At 41.0% G+C, this 20,641-nt stretch overlaps 1 protein-coding gene across 2 annotated transcripts; it reads right to left on the bottom strand.

The window, feature by feature from the left end:
• Positions 1-92: 92 nt before the first annotated feature.
• On the bottom strand, positions 93-20,622 carry PLIN2 (perilipin 2). 2 transcript variants are annotated; one of them, XM_032797534.2, is made up of 9 exons: positions 20,478-20,622; positions 15,363-15,419; positions 15,086-15,281; positions 14,268-14,350; positions 12,443-12,728; positions 11,943-12,127; positions 11,171-11,302; positions 9,736-10,026; positions 93-1,458 (listed from the first exon to the last, which is right to left on the bottom strand). In XM_032797534.2, the coding sequence occupies exons 2-9, from the start codon at positions 15,390-15,392 to the stop codon at positions 1,324-1,326; spliced, it is 1,338 nt and encodes a 445-aa protein (XP_032653425.1). In that variant the 5' UTR covers positions 15,393-15,419; positions 20,478-20,622; the 3' UTR covers positions 93-1,323. The 2 variants fall into 2 exon arrangements, with proteins under 2 accessions (XP_032653425.1, XP_074923412.1); XM_075067311.1 differs by lacking the exon at positions 93-1,458 and having other exon boundaries at positions 4,514-10,026; positions 20,478-20,576.
• Between the last annotated feature and the right edge of the window lie 19 nt (positions 20,623-20,641).

Raw genomic sequence — 20,641 nt, 5'->3', positions numbered from 1 at the left:
TTCCCCTGCTTCAAATAATCAAAATGAGAGCTCTTTAGACAGGAATTAAGTACAAGAGACAACAAAGAAGAGAAGTCCAACCACACCAACTCTAAGACTTATAGATCAAACTTTATTTCAAGGCATTTCAGTGACTAAACTTAAAAGCTTTCACAAAAATCAGATAGTACATTATGACAGAGTAGGAGTATAGCGAGAGCCTAATCAGGATCTGTGGGCCTGGTCTACAAAATTAGCACCATATAAAACCCACAAATCCACAATGGCTTCCCAGTGATGACAGTAAGATTTTTGCACAAAGAATAAGAGTAGAACATGATCTGTAAATAATAACATAACATTGAATGGGTCTGATCCTGCAGCATTCCTCACATACTCCAAAACTCCTACCTAAGTCAATGGTGCATGCAAGAAGTACAGAATCAGGCCATTAAGTTATTAAAGTTAATCACTCTATTTGGTTACTCAGCAAAAGATGGTGTGTGTCTAAGTTACTACCACCAAAGTTTCTCGTTCAATTAAGTTTCTCCTCTGACTTTCTTTCTGTTTGTCTTTTGCCAATGATTATTTGTATCTCTCCTCCATACTTCATTTTCTCCTTTTCACTCTTTTTTATTCCTATGTCTCCTTTCTTCCTTTGTGTTCCCTGCCTTCTTATTTGTATTTTTTCTGCACTCTGCCCCATATCTGGGCTCTTCTAACCCCAATTCCCATCCTTAGTCTCCCCCAGGCAGCAGAAGTACTTACACATGCAAGGGATGCAATGGGAAATGGAGTTCTTTCATTATAAACACTTCTTACAAAGGACACCGTTTCAAGCTCTTTAGACACAGTCTCACCAAAGCTGACTAGGATCCCATGGTCAAGCCAAGCCTGTAGTCTTTTTCAGCAGCAAAGAGGTAGATGCAGAAGTGCTTTACACAGAGACTAAAACGGGAAACTTATCAGCAAATCCTAGTCAGTCTCCTTTTGCTGACAGTCATTTGTGCAAAGTGCTGGAGTGCTGTTTTGGCTGTTTCTGACAGCAAACCAAATAGCAGTGCAGTTTTAAATGGATGTGTATACCAATTGGCTACACTGATTGGGCCATAGGAGCCCAGGAAGATGGAAGTTTGACACCCATGCTAGAGAGTTACACTAAAATGCAGTTCTTAAAAAAAGAGATGCAAATCAGAATTTCAATGCAGCTAAGTGAAACAAAATTGATCCAAAAACTATACACTCCAAGAGCTATATAGATTTATTTTTAAAAAGCAGAAATATAAGTTAACATGGAAAAAAACAACCCACATCAAATCAAGAGAACAGTTTTGTGCCTGATGTTTATTCAGCTCTTGGTCCCGTGGTGATAGGGCCATTTGTGCGTGAAAAATCTTGCTGGTCTTCCTCATCCAAACCCAAAATGTCTGGAATATCATCAGATTCTGAAGACAAGTCTGTGATAGTGAAATCTGGCACCTGCAGAGGAAGAAATCTAAATAAATGTGAAGGTAAAAACTGAAGGACCTGATTTGCAAAAGAGCTGAACACTCATGCCTCCAACTGAAGTCAACCAAGGCCGCAAGTGTTCAGTACCTCTGAAAATCAGCCCCGAAGTATTAAACAAATCAAACATTCTCAGTCTTATTTTAGATAGATAGATAGAATGACAGAAACATCTTAAGTAATATAATTTAGTGTATTAGTGGATACATTCTTATTATAAAGGTGGAACAGAACTGCATTCAAACAGAACATTTCATAATACATAGAGGTGGTATGTTAAGGTTTTCTAGTAAGACTGGTCTCTTGCAGAGACAATGTATATTATATCTCATATCAATTTAGAGGTATTATATATGTTTGCTATATCATCTTTATCTTCAGTTCTCTTCAAACTTCAGAGGGGAATGAGAGATAGAGAAAAAATTAATGGTTATGTAAGGAGCTAGTTGGAGAGCCTGGTTATTCACAGAACAGATACAGCACAGGTGATAACACAAGCTCTTCTACACTGCACTCAATTGAGGCAGTAAGCTTCAGTCTTGTTCTGAAGAAATGGTGTGGGGAAGTGATTGCCTCTAATTGTGAGAAATTAACATTTCACAATAGTTTGCCAAGGAAAGTTTATATTTGTAATCGACTCACACTGATCAACATTTTAAGAAACAGACTACATGGCTAAACTTTCATTTGTAAAAGCTCAAATCTGCCACCAAGTAACTTCATAATAGTTATCAACTCAAAAGCTACTAACTATATATTTTTAATCCAATCACCATCACCCCACCAGAATTGACACTACCCTACTACAAGTGGAGAATACCCATTCCATCACTCATGCACTCCTCAGTTTCAATGTTGTATATTATTCAATCACTACCCTACCTGGGTATGTAGAATTAGTATGGACTGTTGGCTATTGGGTGAGCAATGATGGTCAAAGTGATTTTTATATGTTTGTTAAATGGGTTAGTAAAGCTCTCTGCACATCTAGATGTTGGGCAAAATTTTCAGAAGCCAGTTAGGAGCCTAATTTCCATTCCTGTCAGTGACATGTATGTGATCTAGGAGCTTGGGAGCATTTGAAAATGGGATTTACGCTAGCTGATTCAGGCATTTTTTTAAAATGTTACCCAGTCTGAGCAAAGTAAATATATTTTTCACAGTTTAATGCAGAGTTGGCTTAAATGTAGGCAAGCAGAGAAAATAAACTCAGCTACAGCATTTGTGCACAACTGCAGTATGTGTATAGTGCCTGGGTTTACAATTAGGGTACAATAGCAAGCAAATACCAACAAATCTCCTACTCCAATTGAACTATCTGAAACATGTTAGACTGAGAAGCAACCCAGTTTATTTTCCCCCCCTGCTAAGATTGTTTTTTAAAGAACTATCTTGATGGCACTGTATGTGGTGCTATGCAGCAAACTATGCTCAGTGCTTGTTATCAGGAGATGACACCTTTGGAACAGGGAGGCATGGGCCCAAGAAGGAAGTGGCTCCTCACATTACTCAGTGCAACCTCTCAAATAGATTGTGGAGCTCTGGCTCTGAAGTTGATTTATGGGTAGGGAATCTAGAACAGGGCTCCAGAGATATGAGTGCCTCTTGTAAAATAAAACTGGATTTCAAAAGACATTGTTTGAGTCCCAGGATGATGACACTTAGCATGAGGAGTGCAGCATGAAGGCTTACAGCAGCCATTGACTAGTTTTAGATAAAGCTTGATCTTCTAATGAGATCAATAGCATTAATCCCACTGACTTCAGATGGCAGCAAGAATGAGGCTCCATTGCTCTATTGGCAGAACTTACTCTGCACCCTGCTGCATAAAACATCCACATCGTAAGACTCCACACAGTAACACATTTAAAATAACTCTATACTTTCAGGAGCTGTACCTTGCACTCCTTGCCCCACTAGTAACAGACTTGGAAGTCTAAAACAATGTAAACAAGATATCAGGAGCCAAATGTGGAGGTGATACATAAGGTAGGTTATGTCTACACTGCACTTTTGTCAGTAAAACTTTCGTCGGTCAGGGGTGTGAAAAAAAACAAACACCTTTGACCAACAAAAATTTTCCCAACAAAAAGCACCGGTGTGGACAGCACTTTGTGTGCGGGGGAGACTTTCCCACCAACAAAGCTATCACCCCTCATTGAAGGTGGCTTTATTTTCTTGGTAGGAGAGCTCTCTCCTGCCAACAAAGGGGCTACATGGAGAACCTTACAGTGCCACAGATGTAGCAGTACAACTGTGCCGCTGTAAGATGCGCAGTATAGACATAGTCTTAGACTTACAATACACTCCTGCAGAACTACTTCTACCCACTATACTCATATTTAAGGGACTCTGCATTGGAGTCACAATCATTTACACCTTTTCCAGTCACCTTGTCAAGTTACTTGCACTTAAAATCCTTTAGATGTTAGAAGAATGGATGTAAGTAGTTCTAAGGGACTCTAAATTAGGGCCTATTAATATTAGTGGTTGCTACACCAGCTGCAAACCCTGTGTAAATGCACTATTGTTAGCCTACAACAGGGTTTGCATCAGATTTATCTTTATTCTGAATCTGGTAAGTTGCACTAGTGGAGCACATATTTATACATTTATGCAAACCCCCATATAGATCAATGCAAAAGCCCCTACCAATGATAAGCCTTCAGTGTAAGAGAGTCTAACTTCTACATCATCTCTGTATTTGCCTTTATAGTTCAGTTGTTTCATATTTGATGGGGAATGGGAGAACATGGAATCCTCATTTTTTGTGCGATTATGACCAAAAACGCCAGGTAAAACTTCTCTTGCACGCATTCTCCCCGCATCAACACTAGTTACATTCTCTATTAAGTTACTTTAGTCCATAAAAAGTTAGACTATAGTGATATGTGCATTTAGCCACTATCTTATCAGAATTTATTGTGTATTTTATAACTTTAGTAAGAAAAATGTGGGGGTTATGAAGAAACTTTTGAAACAGAACTACATACAATCAGCATATAAAAAGCAGTTCCTTACTTTACAGTTTTAGCACATGGATTTTGCCTTTATTTGCATGCATCTGAGACTGAAAACGTCAAAAAACTCAAATTTCAATCTAGTAAGTTTCAAAACTAATACATTCAGAACAGATATCAATATTTAATGAGTATTCACAATAGTACTGACCAGATGTTAAAATAACAAGCACTGCAGTGCCTGAGTTTAATACTCTATTGAGAAAGCAAAAATTCATTGATAATTGCAGGTTAGAATATGGGTCCTCATTTTTATGGATGAGACTTTTTGGCAATTTTTTCCAGCTCCTATGGGCGGTGGGGGGAAACAGATTTGTAAGCAGCACTCAGTCAATGCAGTAGGAAGGCTTAGAGTCCTGGTGTAGTCAGTAATAATACAGATGTTTTATTAAGATAGTCTGCTGCGAGTAGAATGTGTTCCAACTCATCTTGATCCCCAGTAAAGATGAAGCTGTCACTATGTTATTATGGAAACTGAAAGCACTGTGTAAAGTAGTGACATTTTGTAATAATGTCCAAGTACAAAATCCAGCATGTAACTTAAGGAAGTTAAGTATTCACTTTGGGGTGGAAAACCATTGCAGTGTACAAGTGTTTTCTGAAACCTTAAATGGTTATTCTAGACCAAAAACCTGAAGTCATAAAAGAAGTAACTAGTATCTAAAAGTGGGTGTAGCGTCAGTCAGGCTCATCTTCATGTCAAAGATCTTGCATTACAATGAAGTGAGGCTTAACTTTACCAATTACTGTTATAACACTTTATTCTAGGGGTCAGTGTACTTGTTTGTAAGTCAGTATATTTAAGACTGGTAGTTTACATATGATTGTCACTGTATAGGAAAGGAGGCTATGAGGTAAAGCTAACTGTAGAAATCAATAGCTGAGATGTATAGTGGTTTGTTTTTTTGTTTTCCATATCTAGAGAAGTGTGTGGCTGTTTCAGATGGAGGGCTAAAACCATATTCCCTGACCACCTAATCATTGTGACACTACAATCATGTTACATTATATCAGTAGGTTATTATACAATGTATCAAACCACAAACAATGTTTAAAAAAAAGATGAAATCTTATGTTTATTCTCAAGCTGATGGTAGAGCGGAGAGTTTCTATGAGCTGTAGTTGAGCTATTCATTATGCAAGCACGGTAAGGTAAGTTAAAGAAAAAAAAAAAGATATTTTTCTCTCAGCTCTGCCCTTAACAGGGCTTTAAGCACTGTACAGATTCTTCCAATCTGAAGATTGCTTTTAGTCTATAGCTTCAAAATAGTCCCATAGCAAATACAGTACAATGTTTCTTCAATCAAAATGGTTTGGCAGGCAAATATGAATGAAGTCAAACTGGAGACCAGCCCACAGATGCATCTGCACTTCACAAATTGTGATTTAGCACTGGAGCTATCTAATGGGATCTTAAAGCACAGCTGACATCTTAGTACCTTTTTGTCTGGAATCACGTGGCATGAGCAGGGGCTGCTTAGGGAGCATCTGTATACAGATGGCTACTGTCTCAAGGAAAGAGCTGACTGAATTAGTTGTGATTCAGTTTAACTGGCATTTGTGAACCACACTCTTCCCCTTCAACTATGAGGGCAAGGTTCAAAACCCAGAATATCCACTTGTTTGACCTTCATTCCCTATTTATCTAAAGGAAAGAAATTCTAGTCCTGCAGCAGCTGTCTCTTCCTGGAAACCTCCTCAGAAGGCAAGTCTCACCTTCTTGGAAAAAGGCCTCTCAGTGAGCCAGCTGAATACTTTTGCTCAGTCTTATGGTTCAGGCAAATGGCTGAGCAGGGCTGCTCAAGAGCCCACTCCCAGGGATCCACCAGCCTTAAACAGCTGACATTAGGAAGTTCAATCCTGAGTCTCTCAGCCTACCTGGGAGTAGCAGTTGGTTTTGTCTTCCCTCTACTGCCCAAGGCTGCCTCTGTGCTCAGACAGAGAGCTGACAGCATCATGCTTTCACAGGCACCTATTTGGATGGAGTCTAGTATAGGGATAGTTGATGTTTTGTTGAAGTTCAGATTTGTTGATCAAGGTATAATCAGGGTCTAGACTGCAGAAAAACCCATTTCCCACTGCAACAATGGTAAGTAAATAAGATTTTGCAGTCTGTTCAGTGTCTGGCAGTGTGGATTTAGTCCATGGTCCAAGTGACTACCCCAGTCTACCAGTACAACTCATTTGTCCTCAGTCCTAGCTACTGTAGCTGCAACTGCTTTTACTAATAAACCTCTATTAACAACTCACACTTCAACTGATCATGAAACTCTGTGTGGCTTTTGTATAAGGAATTTTATTGTTTTTGAAAAGGAGTTCTTAAACTGTCAATTGGCCTTGCAGAAAGTTTAGGGTCAATTCAGAGATCAAAGCTGCTTTAGATTTTCCATACCTTCAGGTTAAACAGACAGACTTGCTCATTCATGGTGTGCTATAGTTCCTTACACATCCTCAGAATTCATCCAAGTTGGTATGAAACTTGATGCCAGAAAGGCCCAAAAGAGGGTCCAACAGGAGGCACTAATGACTCCTACTTTAACTTATAACCTCCTGTTAGCTGGCTTTTCCTCCTGCATCTTTTTGGTCCCTCAATATGTAAGTTACACCAGCTTGTGAGTGCCTTAGTTTGATTTAGGACTTTGTCTCTGAGCTACCAACAATTTTTCCAGTATCCACACAGTCCTTACATTTGTAAAATAAGGAAAAACCAACCCCCAGAAAACCTAAGATCGGCCTGGATTTTACCTTGTAAAAATCTTTAAAGGGAGCAGCAGAAATTAGTCCCTATGTCATGGATTTGTTTAAATGTACCATTAGAATAGTTATTAATACTTGAGTCCACTATCACCTTAACACTTACATGCCTGAATTTGGTATGAGCCATGAAATCTCATCTCCCCAAACAAATTTGGTCTTGTGTGCTTTTACCCTGTACGATATAGATTTTACAGGGGTGATCAGTATCAAAGTGGGGTCCTCACCCAAAATGGAGTTTGAGGGGGCACAAGGTTATTTTAGGGGGTTTCAGTATTGCCACCCTTACTTCTGTGCTGCCTTTGGAACTGGGCAGCTGGAGAGTGACAGCTGTTGGCTGGGTGCCCAGCTCTGAAGGCAGAGCCACCATCAGCAGCACAGAAGGACGGGTAGCAATACCATACCATGCCACCTTTCCTTCTGTGCTGCTGCCGCCGCCACCACCTCCCCCGCCTTCAGAGCAGGCCTCCCAGCCAGCAGCTGACAGTCTCCAGCTGCCCAGCTCCAAAGGCAATGCTGCCAACAGTGCCTAAGTAAAGGTAGCAGTACTACCACCCTCCTTACAATAACTTTGTCGACACCCCCTCCCCCCCCGTACAACACTGAAATTTCAGCTATTTAAATCTGAAATTTTAAATCCTGACTGAAATTGACCAAAATGGACCATGAATTTGGTAGGGTGCTATTAATAACCCAGAAGCTTGAAAGTCTTAACCTGCCTATTCATTAAGTATGAAGGTCTCTTCCAACATGCCTCAGCCCACTATTCACCTTGAGTTCACTAGCCACTTTGATTTTCATCTTTAAGTGGTTTTTTTTACTGCAGCATGGCACAAAAAAGCCATGCCTCACTTCCAGTAGTGGATATTCAGTGGTTTGAGGCTTTAGTTGTTCCGGTAGGGAGAGCCCAGATGCTGAACAGGTTGGTTAAGCTTAACCTAGGGTAGAATAGTTAGCTACTATCCATTAGTACTTGATCAGAAGTTTCTTTTAAATTACATTTTTCTCCAGAGAATACAATATGCAGCACATGTAATAATCAGATTAAGTCTATGTAGTTTCAAATGCATGTTTGATTAAAAACACAAGTTAGCCATTTATTTTCAGTTCTTATTTTTCAAACTAAAAGTATATTGATTGCAGGGGGACGTCTGCCAATGCAGTAGGTATTAGAAGTCACATGCAGGAATGCCTATACTGCAAGCAGGACAAACATCTGTCCAGGCCATCCTGCACAGGCCTCCTTTATGTTACTGAGCAGTTGTTTCTACAGTCCAAGTTTTCACTAAGGTAGACAATAAGCACAGACAAGCTGGAATAAAGCTAAGAGGGAGCAGAAGGGTGGACGGGGACTCATGAATAGGAAAACAAATGCAGCAGCAACATCTGACCCATCTCTGTGGAATGCATCTGATGTGGGTTAGTAACCAGTAGTTTGTATCTACTTTGTTGGCATTTCAAGCCGGGCTTCACCTGGATCCAATTCAACTTAAGACAGTGAGTCACAGTATTTAATAAGGAAGTGCTAAAATGTTTTTACACCATTCAAATGAGACAGACTTTGGCTGCTGAAGCATTTATTACTTAACATACAAAATGAATTACAAAAAAGGTGAAAGCACTACGGAGACACATGAAACTAGGCACCCTGGTACAAACGTGTTCATATGCCATACTGCAGATTTAATTTTCAGTACTGGTTTTAGTTTATTTATTGGGTAGTTAAATAAGGATTTTAGAAAAAGATTTGAAAAGAAGTCAGGACAATGAAAACTCAGCATTTAAATAAAAATCTCTGGCTGATCCAGTCAGAAGCCTTACTTGAAAGCAAAGCAAGTGGCAGATTCATATTAAGGCATTATGCTTGTGACCCGTCCAATGAGGTGATTAAGACAATTGTACAGTCTGAGCCATCATAGCAAAGTGCACAATCTGTGATACTGAAAACAGTGGAAATTTGATCAGGTTCTCTTGCTGAGCAGCAAGACTTAAATGGAGTGCCAAATGAGATCATATTATAATATTTTTCCTGCACAGGTCACTGACTAGTCAGTTTTTGGTTGCAATTAGTTCCATTTAAGATCATGATACTGGACACTTTGTCAGACAAGAGGCTTCTTAACCAGGTAACTAAACGATGATTCACTGCTGTAAGTTGCTGAAGTTTCAAGCCTCAAGGCACATTATGCTGGTCATTATTTTCAGAAGCACTTAGACAGGATAGCAAAAATCTTAGAGGAGAAAGGACATATTCATATCTTTAGGCCTCTACCATCTCCCCCCCACCCCCATAGGTCACCTGACAGCTACAGTAGTTAAGTCACCTTGTTAACTCAGACTGCAGTCTATGTGCACGCTATGCAATTTAATCTGTGCTGTGTTCATGCTGTTTGTCATCTTGGCTGGCATTTTTCTCCCCTTCACCCTTGCGCTCAGCATGCTGAGATCCAGCCAGTTGTGGGTAAAAGGGACCTACCAGCCAGTTGAGTGGTGTGTTGTTAACAAGATAATCCATCACATCATCCAGAGACTCCTTCATTTTCTTCAGGTGTCCTTTGCTAGTGGTGAGAAGGTTATCTGATACTTCGTGGAAAGATGAAGTAGAGTGGAAGCTTCTATAGACGTCCCCTGCCATCGCCCTAATGTGATGGGCTTGGTCCTGAATGTTCTGTGGCAACCCCTGTATACTTGACACCAGGGTGAGGCAAGTGGTCTGAAGCTGCTGAGTCAGGCTCCGGGCAATGGCTAGTGTGCGTGACTCAATGTACTGGAAACAAAGCATAACAGCACTTTAGAGTTAAGTATTTCATTGACCAGAGAGTTGGTCACTGCAGCAACTGTACTGTTGCTGCAAGCTCACACCATGGAATTAAGGGGAGATGGAGAACTGAAGCTGTGGCAGATGAGAGCACGGCCTTCGTTTCATAGAAATGAAACTAAGCTATTGGCTTTAAGGAATTTACTAGGGTCTGTGCTTTTCAAGAGCACATCTGACAGACCCAGGATACATGAACCCTTGAAGGCTGCAAGTCTCTGAAGCACATTATGTCATGTATAGAAAAGGTCTGTTCTGTTCCTTGTCTCAGCTAACTGTACTGTATTACAAGCTCAATAATTCACTTGGTTTTAGTGAAACAGTTGAAGCTTTAAGATGGATGCATTAAACCCTTACGAGATAACGTTTTAAGTTCAGCTAATCAGTTACTGCATTTCTGCAGTTATCAAGATTGGTTGCTAAGAGGCTTGGGAGGAGAGGGAATAGTCTGGCAGGGCAGGGCGAAGAAAAAAGTAGAGGATTGGAAAATTGCATTGTCAGTCCCACCCAAGTTGTTCTGACCTTCCAAAGATAGCTAGATGAGAGGTCCAGGACAGATCTGAGTGCCTGACTAGATGTGGGAGAGCAAGTCATCAGTAGCTTATCCCCTAACAATAGTTTGAGCTGGTGAGTCTCTGGACTCCGGTCATGGCAGCTGGGTCAAGAGGCCAATTTTTAAAAAAGCCACTCTAAGAGCGAGGCTGTAATAAATATGCCAAAGCATGTAGTAGAAAATGGCACCCAGTTACTGCATTAGACCATTACTGCACTGTTTAGGGTTCTTTTAGAAAACCCTGCATCTAGACAGACTAATTTGTTGAAATGAACACAATAGATGTAGTCAATTAGCTTGTATGTCTGGTGCCAATAACCAAGTCATTACTTAAGTAGGCCACAATAGGATTTAAATTTAGTTTTGCAGAGCAACGGGGATGGGAGCGAGAAAAGGGGCAAGACACCATTCAGGTTCTTTATGCTTGCAGTGCATCTTAGCAAGATGCACCAATGAATCATTTTGAAGACACAAGGACCAACAAGTTACTTGTATGTATGTACTTTCTACCAAGAATTTAAGTGACATATTGCATTTACTTACCTCAGCACTGAGAGAGTCACCATCACTTTGGCCTGTGTTTTTCTTCCATTCTACCCAAGACTGATATAGCATTTCCTGGGCATCATGAAGTTTCTGGTTGGCACTATTCATGTTCTTTCTGGCATACTCGATCTAGAAAACAATGAGGTCGTGAAGCAAGGATCCCAAACAGTTTAGGGTTATTACAAGTGTTCTCCAGCCCTCCCACTCTTTCCAAAAAGTCATTTCAAGAATGACAGTTTTGTTGGGTAGACATTTTTAGAGTGATAGATGGGCAGGGGGAAGAAATGTCTGCCTTCCTCTTGTTTTCTAGTAGTATCATGTGCTAGTGTTGAAGTAATATATAGGTCCTCACTTCAAGACCTCTACATACACATGGACTCAGAATGAGTATTCTGTTGCATGATTCTAACTAGTTGCAACTTCAAGAGTCATACCAAGATTTAAAGAATCCTATTCTACTAATGAAGTAGGATTTTTGAATAGAATTGCAAGACATTCTTCACTTCAGGGTCTAAGCTGGTCCTTTAAACAGCAACTACATTTTCCTATTAGTCTTGCAAAATGGATGTAATCTTATTTTGGGAGTGGAGACTGAATCTGTCTTGGTGTAAGATGAGAACTTGGAAGATAATGGATGTGTTTTGGACCATTAAGAACCTTTGATTTAAACAATTTTATTTATGTTATCCATGTTTGACAGAAGTTCTAAGATAAGACTACCAAGAGATTTTGCATTTACACCTCAAACACAGAATTCTTGTTAACTTACCAGATTAACAGTGTAATTGAGCTGTGAAATGGTCTCTTGGCTTTTGTACTTAACATCTCTAACCCTGATTAAGGCCTGTTGGTAGGCACGGCTGCGGACCTTTGAAGACAAGGATCCGAGTCTAATGTAGTAACTTGGCTTTTGAACTCCAGCTTCAAATCCTTCAACCTTTGTAGCTTCTTTTGCTAGAGAGAGAAGTTAGTTTAGACTGATTAAGAGTTAGGTTAGCAGTCCAGCCTCTAACAGATTACATGGCAGTCCAATTTATATCTGGATGGGACAAAAACCTATCCCTTCATTCCAAATATGCCACTTTCCTTCATATGCCTTCCCTGATGACAAGAAGGCATCATGGTTGGCATGGTGAAAGGCCATGTCTGAGATTAGTGTCAATACAGTGTCATGCCATTCAACTAGTAGGGTTGTCAAGTGACACTGACTCTCTCCCCCCCACTCCCAATCCCCATCCCCAGTTAGGGTCTTATCTCAAGTAGTCTTACCTAACTCCTCTTCAGTAAGTGGAAGATAATGGTCTACAAGAGTTTCCGACCTGCTGAGTGCGCTATCCACCCCACTGCTCACCATCTGCACCACACGGCTTCCCAGGACAGTGTTAATGCTGCCACTGACAACTGACTTAGTCATTTCCACACTGTCATGCACAGCTTCTTTAGTCTTGTCCATGACTCCAGTAATTGTATGGGCGACAGTATCCTTGGCACCAGTCACAGTGATTGTTACAGCATCTCTTGCACCAACAACTACATCCTTGGCATTGGCGACCACCTGCAAGGAAGAGACACAGACTTCTCATTTAATAGTGGGAGGTATTTAAATTCTGGACTTCCACACACTTTCCAAAAGTAGAGACAACTAATGTTTAGTACAACTGGTTTCAGGATTCTTTAAGAGGCCTTCACTACAGGGATAGAAATTTGTCTGTTTTTAACAAGCAGAAACCTACAGCTACTCAATCAGCATTAGAGGCGGCATTTCCACCAAAGTGGATTAGTAGTTTATACTGATGCAAGCCTAGAATGAGTAGGTGGGGGGGGGGGGGGGAGGAGAAGAGAACAAAAACAAACACTCAAGACTTGTGTTCCTTTAAGGAACACATTTTCCAAAAAAAGTTTTGGGTGCCTAACCTGTGACTCTTTAGAGGGACCAGGTGTTAATGCCCTGTTCTGATCAAGAGTCCTTTGGGTTTGTCGGAAGAATAAATCTTCTTACAATGATTTTATACCACCAGGTCATAATTAGGCTATTTATACTAAATTGTCAAAATGAAGGTCTCTCCATATCAAGAGAACCTTTCCAGGTAATACTGAAGCATCATTACCAAAAGGAACCCAAGCAGCACAATAGACCGTAACCCAGCTAATGTGGCCCATTTGGTAGCCCTATACAGGAGACTTGATGAGGTCCCCTAATCCCCCAAACAAAAACCCCTGCAAAGAAGCTTCCAGCTACCTTAAGGAAAGACAGTAACTCAATATGAAGAGAGGACCAGGAGATTAGGTTTATCAGAAGATGTTGAAAGGCTTCAGGCTAGAAGGAAGCAGTGTTGAGTTGAAAGACTGAGTCTCTTAAAAGAGCAATGAAAGTTTGGGAAAAAACCCAAACAGTGAGCTCAGTCACAAAAGGTATTTTCATCGTACTCACGTGGCAGCAATGGATGAAAGCAGATCCTCCTACTTTGCAGTATGCTAAGCCACTGGGAAGGAGGTTAGATTAGGCTTTGAGCAGTGACTGTCTTGTCTTGGACTGCACCTAGCACAATGGGGCCCTCATACTAAATGGAACCCTTGGGCACTACAGCAATATGTCAAGTTATAAATTCACTAGTTTTCCTTTCCACCTAAATAATGAAAGCTACAAACTTTCATTTCATAGTTGGTTCTCCAGTTAGAGAACATTTAAGTTACAGAAAATATTTATATGTTCAAGTCATTTCCACATGAAATGTTCTACTTCAGTTTACATATAGTGCCTAGATATCTGAAGCACTGCAAAAGTATTAACCCTTATATTGCTCTAGTAAGTCAGGAGAGTCTCTTCCCTATTTAAAATGGGGAGGGAAACAGATGGAGATCCTGAATTACAATAGTGCCATGCAGCCACTGACTTCAGTTGATGTTATGGCTACTCACACCTGGGGGTGGGGGAGGAAGAGAAGGCCCTAAGTCACTCCAAAGGCCATAGGGTGTCTGGGACAAATTCAAGGTTTCACATTTTCAACACTGTGCTCTGCTCCTAGCCTTGCTATTTCAGTAATTACTGAATCTCTGGTTGTCTCACTCACTTAAATGCAGTAATTGAAGCTACCTTGTCAGTTGGTTGATATAGTATAGGCAGCCTCTCTTCAATTTTGTCCAGTCCTATGCACGCATAGCTGTTGGCAACTGCAACTAAAGAAGTTTCAAGAATGATTAAGTTGCCCTGGTGATTTTTTTTTTTAAAAAACCCACACACAAAGCTAAAGGTTAACATTTGTTGAAACAGGAAGCCTAGTCAAGCAAACATTTTGGTTAGTTTCTTTCTTAAAAAGTAGGAAGGAAAAAGTTCATGCAGCTTAATTCTACAACAGCTTTCAAGTGCTTTGCAAGTGAAAAAACAATTCACATCTCTTTCAAGGAAGTGACCTTGTGAACAGACTGATGAATATCTCCTGGCTATTTGCCAATTCTTCATAATAGGCTCTGAGCTAACATCAGAGCAAGTAGCCATGAAACAGTTGCCAAATTTGTAACTGCAAGTTGTACTCAAGTAGGTGAAAGGGAAGTATGATGCAGAGCTCAAAACTGGGTGAAGGGTTAGGACAAAAGTTGAGCCAGAGGCTTCTTACTCAAGCAATCATCTTAGAAATCAATGTTTGTTAGGAACAAGTCATTAGAGGTTTACTCTTAGGAGATACAGACCTTGCTTGACTTCAGACTATTTATGAAAGCTCATTACAGTTGCTCATAGCTTATTGAGCAAAGCAAGGTAACAGTTTTTCTGCTATCACTAACTTGTTACAAGTAGGTTTAACTCATATAGTGCCCCCAGAAGCGACACCTCCCCCCAAAAAGCCTATATATTTATATCTGAACTCAATGGAATAGTTAAGCATAAATGCACAAAGAAGTAGAGTCATGCCTTACTTTGTGGCTCCAGCTTCTGGATGATATGCATAGCACTTGTCATGGCCACTGCAGTCATGGTCTTCACTCCTTTCTCAGCTATCTCACATACTGATTTCAGATAGGGATGGTTATCTTTTGTGTTGACATAAGCAGAGGACACCATGTCATAGGTGGAACTCACCAAGGGAAGGTTAACAACCCTGGCTACCACATTCTGTGTGGACAGAGAGAAGGTTAAACCCACATCTGTCTTGGCTAGGTGATAAAGACTGACTGACTGTCAACTAATACATACCTGTTGTGAGTCAGCTGCTACTGATGCCATTTTTTTAGGTCTTGAATCTTGTAGAGCCTACAAGAACAAGATAATCCAAATTAAAAATCAAGTCCCAAATAGCCATACTACTGTTCCACTTTAATAATCTACGCTGAGTTCTTTCCCTTCTGGAGAAGAAAGCAGTTCTTAAGAAAGCCACCCAAAGAGGTTTTTGAATACATGTGAGCGAGCCTACCATCCCCTTCATGAGAAGGATCAAGATAACGTGGGCTGTAATGAATTAGAGATTCTACTGTAATAGTTTAGCTTGGTTTCTCTACCACATTCACCAGTTCAGGTAATAGGCATTCAGGTACTAGATATAAAATTAAAAAAAAAAAGGGTGGTCAACTAAAGAGAAGTTTATAACATTTCTCACTGATTACTGAAGTAATTTGACAGCACTGTCTCTCTAATCTAGGTTACCCCTGTTTGGATGCATCTTCTATGTAGCAAGAGAAAAATACTGAAGAGTTAAAATTGTGATTGTAGGTGGGAGGACTGAGTAAATGGAATAGCTGTAGCTACTTTTAAGTAATATTTCAAAATGGACTAGATTTTAAAGGGGTCAACTCACAGGAGAACCTTGAAAAAGGTTAGGAATTTATGTATCTCAGGCCCCAAATCCTGCAGACACTTGCATATATTTGTCACCAAGCACAAAAGTAACTTGTGGTGTTGTTAATGAGATTAAGTTAAACATGTGTTTTGGCTGGATCAGATTCTAGTGTACATATTGCTGTACAATAGGCAGTGTATCATCCCACCCTCTACAAAGGATTTAAAATGTAGAGGCATAGACAAATTCATAGCCTGGTGGTGTCTTTATAGCTGGCATCTGTTCCTGTTTCCTTCCTCACCTGCACCAAAATGGCAGGGGGTTTCAGCCTGTTGCTCCTCAGACACGTAAGCTGTAGATCATTTAGGACTGAGCTATATGTGCCAAGGTCATGCCCACCACATGGGCATTCTAGAGCAAGCCATTGTCCCACATACAGGGCAGGGTTTCCTCACTGCAGAGAGCCCTGAATTAGTTGGCAGGGTAAACATTTATTGCCAAGTCACATGGGTTGGAAGAGAAAGCAGCTGTCACTACCAAGACCCACCCATCCTGCTTCTCCACAGGCAGAAATCTGTAGTGCCAAGGAAATGGCATTGGCAGTCCTCCCACACAACTCCCCTAAGTCTGCCAGGCTTTCATCCCTGTCTGTGGAGGTATAGGGGCATAGATAATTCATTTAGGACTCGATATACTAGTACTCCTGAACAATCCATGGTGTACTTCCATAGTGTAGAGAAGTTAACAGAAGACACTGAAACTTACCAATAAAAAGCACTTGTTCTTGTGGCTTAGAGTTAAGCATGATTTGACCATGCCTTTTTAAGGGTCTGTTCATTCTCAGAAGACCCATGGGTCTCAGGACATTAGACTACCACTGTAAAGTTTAGTCCACAAAAGAACCATGCCAAAAACCACACACCCCATCACCCTGGGTTCCACATTTAATGTGCCACAGAGTTAGTACAGTAGTTAACACTAGAGTTCCTGTTTCAGTTTGATTGTTCTGCTTACAGTTTCAAGCACAGCTTTCCTGTAATGCCCAATGAATGCCCAGTATGCAAAACACTGAGGAGTGATAGCATATATGAACAGCCACATGGGTCAGACCAGTGGTCCATCTAGCCCAGTATCCTGCCTTCCAACAGTGGCCACTGCCAGGTGACCCACAGGGAATGACCATGCACACATGCCTTTTGTATTTCTTCCCTCTCATATAGTAACATGAGCCACCATTTGTATGCAGAACAAATGTATCATTCAGCAGACTATTTCTAAGGAATACAAAGACACGTGAAAAAACCTCCATATTAAGTGTTAAGACTTACAGGATAGATTCCACATCGATGACAATACTGTAGTCATGTAAAATGCTACTAAATTCCTTTATAGACTATATCAGGGTGGATAAAATTCATATTTAAAAAAAACTTTGATAAATGCTTTGAGGAGAAAGCAATATTAAGTCATGGAATAGGGATTGTAAATTCTATTCTATCTATGAGACAATATATTCATGTAAAAGTTTTGTAACTAAATTCAAGTAGTTCATGGATTAGGGACCCAATCTTATGTGGTTCTAGGGGCTTCTGTGTAGATTTAGGTTAATCTTCCTATCTATCCAATGGGTCTCAGTCTAGAAGATACCATCAGAGATGCTTAGTTTTGCAGTTCTCAAACTGTGGATTTGTGTCTCCAGAGATAACATGCTTGTTAACAGCAAAAATGTTTATATATTTATGGTGAGAACACAGATCTCAATGCTACTGTCCCTCTAAAAGAGTGCAAAGCTTCAAAAAGCTCAATGAGCAGAAGATTTTTGGGGCCAAATAGCTCTGGAGAAGAAGTCTGGAGGTAAATGTGAGAAGGGAGGGACAGGCAGTAGAAACAAAAGTGAAACTGTTTGAGCAGCACATTCTAGAAGTCTGAGTGTGGCCTTCCTTGATTTGAGATCTACCATACTATTCTCACTATGAGGGAAAACTATAGTGACAGCAGGCCATAAGAGACTCAGTGTGGGAATAAGAAATATGTTTGCTGATGCTTTAAAGAAAGTCACACCAGTGAACTGGTGGAAGTCACCTAAGCACTTGGATTCAGAGACTGCTGAAGCAACTCTCACTTTTAATAGCAGTAGCTTCTTCCACTGGTGGAGAAAGAATATTTTCTTCCTTTGGACCAATTCATTCCAAGTTGAGAAACTGTTTGGGTCCTGAAAAAGCAGGAAAGCTTGTTTCTCTTTTCCAGATTATGAACAGGAAAAAGAAGGCAAAGACTGTGTTAGCTGCAGAAGCTAATATTTTAAGTTTCTCATGTTGACCTGGCTGACAGTCAATTTAATTTGTTTTATTTTTTTAAAAGAGGATTTAACATTAGTTAAAAAACAAACCTAATTCAAAAACTTGAATGTTTAACTAAATTAAAAAGCCATATTTGTTTTGTTATACTATGTTTGCTGTTGAAGAAAAAATCTAGAATACATAATCTTGTTGGTTTAGTTAAAAACAATTTAACTGTCTGGTGATGTTCTCCTCCTAATACAGCATGGCAAGAAAATGAATATTAATAATTAACTTGTTGAACTGGAGATGGTTCACCTCCCAATGACTTCATAAATATCTGCTTCAGTTACCTTTGGTAAATTCAATAACCAATCGTTCATTTTCTGATATAGCTGTAAAATGAATCTGAAAAGTCTTTAAAATAAATCACTTAAAAATATATATAGTGTGTACCTTCTAAAACTGAAGCCTATATCTGAGTTGTGAAGAATGTATTAAGGTTATAAGAGCCAAGAATGTAAAAATCCATGATTAAATTGAGTCTTCCTGACTAGTGATTTCAATCAAATTGATTGACATCAAATCTACTCTGAACTATATACACAGAGCACAACTGGAAGGAAAAAAAAAAAATGCACCACCTTTGGACTGCAAAGTACCACAACACTGGGATGGAGTAGCAGCACATAGCTAAAAGCAAAGACACTAAGAAACCTACTCTCGCACAGCTTTTCATAGTTTTAATATCTATGCAAACCAGACATGACCTTAGTTTTTAAAAGGTCTCATCCAAAAGACCCACACCACAGAGGACATACTGAATTCCTCTCATGGAAAGATGGAGTTAAGCCATTCCTGGCATGATTTTAACCTCTTTCCAGGACCTAGCCTAATGTTTAAGCCATCTCCTGACTACCTCCTGCAGGTCCCAAAATATTTTAGACTTCACTGCATGAATAACCCCACAAGAATGCTACTGCGTATTTCCAGCCACTTTTACAGTCCCTTCAGTTAAAAGTCAATGTGGGCCTTATTAAAGAAAGTGTATTTCATAGAATATTAGGGTTGGAAAGAACCTCAGGAGATCTAGTCCAACCCCCTGCTCAGAACAGGACCAATCCCCAAATGGCCCCCTCAAGGATTGAACTCACAACCCTGGGTTTAGCAGGCCAATGCTCAAACCACCTCTCCCCATTTGAGAAATGTGTTTGAGTCAGACCCAAATGTTTGATGGCATATTTTAGAGACAGCTTAATCCACAGACAGGAAAATGAATAAGCAGACTGAGTCAGAAGTTTTTTCCTACTTTTGTAAAGAGGAACAGAAGTGAATAGTTTTCAACTTTCAAGCAAGATGAGGAAAAAACCCCTTTCCACTGGATACACTGAGTGAACATATTTCAGAGTAGCAGCCCTGTTAGTCTGTATCAGACAAAAGAACAGGAGTACTTGTGGCACCTTAGTAACAAATTCCTGTGCCCACTTGTTAGTCTCTATCTGCTCTGTGTAAACTGCAGACAAACACCTGTATATGGATGTCACAACTGCAGCTTTTCAGTGACCTACTGGGTAGAAACTGGACCAGCATGATGTGTGGTAACAGGAGAGGGGGACCCGATCACGCCCACAGGCTACTCCAGATACAAGGACCACTATCAACAGAGCTCTCCTGCTAGGGCCACCTCAATGAGGGAGGCGTCACACAACGTTAGGACTGAAATTTTAAGTGCCCCATTAAAGCAACAAAAACCCCTCTCTGCCACCAGAGAGAGGGACGTGAACAGCCTCCCAGGTTAGCAGAGGAGTGCGGCTGAAAGGGAAACTCTGCAGATTAAGATAGCTAGACTAGACACCCCAGAAATACAGCCACTCCCCTCTCCCCCTACACCCGCGTGCGCTTTGCCCTAGCCCCCTGTAAGCCTGCCGCAGGGCTGTCAGTCAGCAGCTGCGCTGGCTGCCGCCCTGGCGCTGCAGCACGGGAGGGCCAGAGCCACCACAGCGCTATGCTAGCTCCGTGCACGAAGGGGGGCGAGCCCCATTAGCGGGGACTCGCTCCGCAGCGAGCCACGGGGGTTAACCCGGCTCCGCAGCCGCTTAAAATGCGCCACCGCGGTAGATGACAGGTTGTCCCGCGCTGCCAAGGGCGGCTTCACTCACCCGGGAGCAGAGCGCTGCTGGGCTTCCTGTGCCTAGAGACACCCCTGCACTAGCGCTAAGCTGCCCACGGACACGGACACGGACACCCCCGCCTTACCTCTGGCCCGCTCCCGAACACTGCAGCGACCCAGGGCAGCCTGCCCCGCTATTTATACAGAGCGGCTGCCTCTGGCCCGCTTCCTCCTCTCGCGAGATCGCTGAGTGGCATGGCTGCTGCTGCTCCCCCCGCCTTTTCCTCTCACGTGATTCGCTGCCGCTCGG

Source organism: Chelonoidis abingdonii, chromosome 6 (assembly GCF_003597395.2).
Source record: "Chelonoidis abingdonii isolate Lonesome George chromosome 6, CheloAbing_2.0, whole genome shotgun sequence".
Classification (NCBI taxonomy): Eukaryota; Metazoa; Chordata; order Testudines; family Testudinidae; genus Chelonoidis; species Chelonoidis abingdonii.
Note: the sequence above shows the minus strand (reverse complement) of the source record. Positions and strands in the feature narration are given on the sequence as shown.